The sequence below is a fragment of the Pteropus vampyrus genome, unplaced genomic scaffold (assembly GCF_000151845.1).
Source record: "Pteropus vampyrus isolate Shadow unplaced genomic scaffold, Pvam_2.0 Scaffold229, whole genome shotgun sequence".
Taxonomy (NCBI): domain Eukaryota; kingdom Metazoa; phylum Chordata; class Mammalia; order Chiroptera; family Pteropodidae; genus Pteropus; species Pteropus vampyrus.
The window spans coordinates 1,733,334-1,737,550 of NW_011889010.1; the positions used below are offsets into that span (position 1 = coordinate 1,733,334).

At 34.1% G+C, this 4,217-nt stretch overlaps 1 protein-coding gene across 5 annotated transcripts in view; it reads left to right on the top strand.

The window, feature by feature from the left end:
* INPP4B (inositol polyphosphate-4-phosphatase type II B) overlaps nt 1-4,217 on the top strand; it is a 610,870-nt gene that overhangs the window by 553,289 nt on the left and 53,364 nt on the right. For all 5 annotated transcript variants that reach the window (XM_023519662.1, XM_011373754.2, XM_023519664.1 and 2 more), the window contains one exon: nt 1,811-1,951. In XM_023519662.1, the coding sequence (XP_023375430.1) occupies nt 1,811-1,951 (141 nt within the window). The remainder of the gene's footprint in view (nt 1-1,810; nt 1,952-4,217) is intronic.

A 4,217-nucleotide genomic window follows, 5' to 3' on the forward strand; every position in this document is an offset into this window, starting at 1 on the left:
GATGGGAGTGAGACTTCTAGAATGGCAAAGTGAGCAGCTTGGCAAATCCCCTCTCTAGAAAGCAACGTTAAAATTGGACAGAATTGTCTAAGACAGTCATTTTAGGACTAAGGGAATAATGCACATGCAAAATTACAAGTACTTATTCATGGAAAACTAGTGAGCTCTGGATAAGACAGTTTGGAGAGTCTGTGGCATTTTTGACAAAGGTTGCTTCCATCAACACTACCTCGTTAGCATAGTTTTACTAGGGAAAAAGAGTCATGGAAATCAGCAGTTTTTCTACCAGAGGAGGCTGACTCGGTTTGCATTGGAGAGCAGAAAAAAAAGCACACTCTTGAAAGACTGTCAGAAACAGTGGTGATTCAGGAAATTTCATTCAAAATTGTATCCAAAAGAATAATTACATCAAACTAAATTCAACAAAGTACTCTAAGAATTGTACACAAAAGACACAAAACATTGCTTAAAGAAATTAATAAGAGCCAATAGATGGAAAGACAGTCCATGTTCACAAATTGGAATTCTCAATATTGTTTAGACGGCCATTTTACACAAATTGATCTATAGATTCAATGTAATCACTATGTAAACCTTAGTTGTGTGTTTTGGTTTTTTTTTTGCAGAAATTGGCAAGCTAAATCTGAAATAAACATGAAAATGCAAAGTACCCATAAAGCCAAAAACAATTGTATAGAAGAGAAACAAAGTTGGAGGCCTTATAGTTTCTGATTTCAAAACTTACTATAAAAACTACAATAATCGAGACCATATAGTACTGGCATAAGTATATACATGTAGATCAACAGAACAGGATTTAGAGTCCAGAAATACACTATTACTTTTATCAATCGATTTTCCACAAAGATGCCAAGACAATTCAATGGCAAATGGAGGGTCTTTTCAAAAAATGTTGCCATGACAATTTATTATTCACATGCATAAGAGAAAGTAAAAATAATTTCACAATTATTTTTGTGAAAATAACCGTGACTCTAATTTCCTGTGCTTCTTTTCCCAATTAATGTGTTACTACCCCCAGCACTCTATGTAGTTCTTGAAGTACATGGATTTTCCTAAATCCTGAACAAAATCCTCCACATTTCTATACTCAATTCGTACTACAACAGAAGATATCAAGCTTCAAAATATATAAGCAGCTGATCTTATTGACCATATTTTGTGAATCCTAATTTAAATTTCCAACATTAAACACTAGGGGAAATTTCTAATGGAAGTTTTCAATTTCCAAAAAAAATGTACCTGTGATATGCTAGTGTTGCAAAATGATCAGGAACTCCCAAAGGTTAACCATAAATAATGAAACCATTACATTTTCATCAGACCATTACAGACAGGGAGGTTCATCAATAATAATAACAATCAGGCCATGATTGTTAACAAATGTTATAAATGATTTGGCTTATTAGTTTCACTACATTGAAAAATTCATCAGTAAATTACTTTCTTATTCTTGAGACTGGTTGGGTTTTTAAAATGACTCAATCAAGAAAACAAATATTGAAGCTCTTATGCACATGGCCCTGGTATACAAAAATGAAATAAACATTCTTCTTTTCCTAAAAGAACTCAGAGTAACAGAGGGAAATCAAACATGTAAACAATTCTCTTTGCCAAGTGAATGAATAATTATTGAATTAATAACAGAAAATAAGCAGATCACAGCCAAAAACCCAAATCATTGCTATATTCCAACTGTTTTATTGTTTCTTACCAACGAATCTAAAATAACATAAAAAAAAGAATGAAATAAGCAATGCTTCTTTTCATTGTCCTCCACTTTCTCCAGGGACCATTACGTGGTAGAAGTGAAACTTCCAGCGAGGATGTTTGAGTCGCTGCCTCTGCAAATTAAAGAAGGGCAGTTGCTTCATGTGTACCCAGTACTTTTTAACATTGGAATCAATGAACAGCAAACTCTTGCTGAGAGGTAAGCTTCTGGTATAAGGTTTGTACTTCAGTTTTTCTTTTTAATTGTTTCATATGTGCCGGGAAATTCTACATGTTCCTGCACTTAGAATGTAGGTAAATTCGCTGCTACCACTTTTCTTTTTATCAGTACCAAGTTATTTGATATGGCAAGTGGAAATATTCATATTTAAGAATTCCTGGCCCATATCAGATTTAAATGCAGTAAAAAGCTGAGGAAAATATTGTTGCCAGTACTAAAATATTCACGTGGGGTAACTTTCTTCACATTTACAAAATACCTATGTGTACATCAAATTTTAGAATTTTTTATGTTCATATGTACTTTAACATTATAAACAACTAATAGTTATGTCAAAATTTTCTGGACTTAAAACAGTCCATTTTTCCCTTTTGTTATATTTATTAAAATGGTTGTTGTCGGGAGATGTTTACACATCTTGTCATAATAACTTGCTCAAACAACAAGTAAATTGTATATGATTCCATGAGTCACTGTCAAAAACACTTTTTCGAGCAGAGAGAGGAATTACTTTTGCATCTACAAGGTTCACATGTAGAGAGTATCAAAAATGTTGATAAGAGTTAAAGTTCATAGAAGACATTTTTTAAATATTTTAGAGAAAGTAGTTATCATCTTACTGTAAGGCCTGGCTGGAGAAGTTCCCCCACAGGCAAAACTTTTGGAGAGTTTGATAGTTTTTTGTATTTAAAATGGTTTCTTATCTATAATTCACTCTCTAAATGTCTCCTTCCCCTACAGCTAGCAGTTTCAAAGTGCCTAGCATATTCTTTGCCATCACTTGATAAGGATGTTTTAGGCCTTTATCCATGTAATTTACTAAGCTAAAAGTACAACTACATTTTTAGTCTTCTTGAATTTCATTGATGGTCAAGGTACCTATTTTTATCTATTATTTTCCAATGATATCTCCTTCTTTCGCTCTTATCCAAAAGATATTTCCTGGACAGCATAGGTTTTCATAATTCTCACTTGTCAATTATAAAATTAGATGGCAGCTTTGTATTATATGTTGAAATTCAAGCTGTATGGAAGTTATTAATCTCTTATAATACGCATAAATCAGATTATAATTTCATTCTTTGTACAAGTTTTCTTTGATAATCGAGTCCTTTTGCAAATTAATATCGAAGATCAGATTATATTCGGGTCATCTTTATGTATTTGTGTCACGAGTTCAGTGGTCGAGGTGGACAATATTTATGAACATAAATTATACTATTTGGAAAAATAAAGAACCAATACTCTAAATTAATTGTTTTTTCTTTGGTATGCCAGAGTATAAAGTGTTTGGGGTTTGAATAGATCAGTTAAGGCCTACGAGTGTGGTCTTGAGACAGATGTGAGCCTGCCCATTTACAGACTTTTCAAAGACTAGTTAGCATGGTATTTTCAAGCCTTCTAGATTAGGTTATTTGCATCATTCATGCCATTGTGACTATTTTAGTTATTAGGCACTTTGTTTTAAAAATGTCCCTTCCTTTCTCTCTCTCATCTCTCTTGGGTATTAAAAAAAAAAATGCATTTTTCGTACCCGAAAGCTGTATAAGACACATAAGACTTGAAAAGGACACTAAGTGGCAAAGTAGAGAAAACCATGAAGAGAAGGAGGAAGACTGGCACCCTAGTATCAGCCACTGATTTGAGCAAATCACTTGTCCTCTGTTCTCAGAGCTTCATTTTTCTGATTCTAGATTGTGAGCTTTACCAGGCAACATCTATATGTCATGTATGCTATGTAATCCAGGTGTGATATTTTACTATATATTTACTCATAGCCTAAACGTATGTTATGTATATCCATTATTAAACAAGTAAGCAGTAATTAATCTGCTCGGACTATCGCAACAAAATACCACAGACGGGGGACTTAAACAACAGAAGTTTATTTCTCACAGTTCCAGAGAATGAGAAGTTCAAGGTCAGGATTCCAGCCCATTTGGTTTCTTGTGAGAACTCTCTTCAGCTTTCTTGCTGTGCACTCACATGACCTCTTCTTTGTGTGTGCAGAATGAGAATGCCACTCTCTGTTGCCTTTTTTTATAAGGATGGCTGTCCTATTGGATCAGGGCCCCACCCTCATGACTTCATTCAACCTTAATTACTTCCTTAGAGCCTCCTTCTCCAGTCACAGCCACACTGGGGGTGAGGGCTTCGACATTTGACTTTTGGATGGACGCAAACATTCAGTCCATAATGCTAACGTTACTCTAGCAAGGGTGGTATTTTTAAAATACTAGTTGAT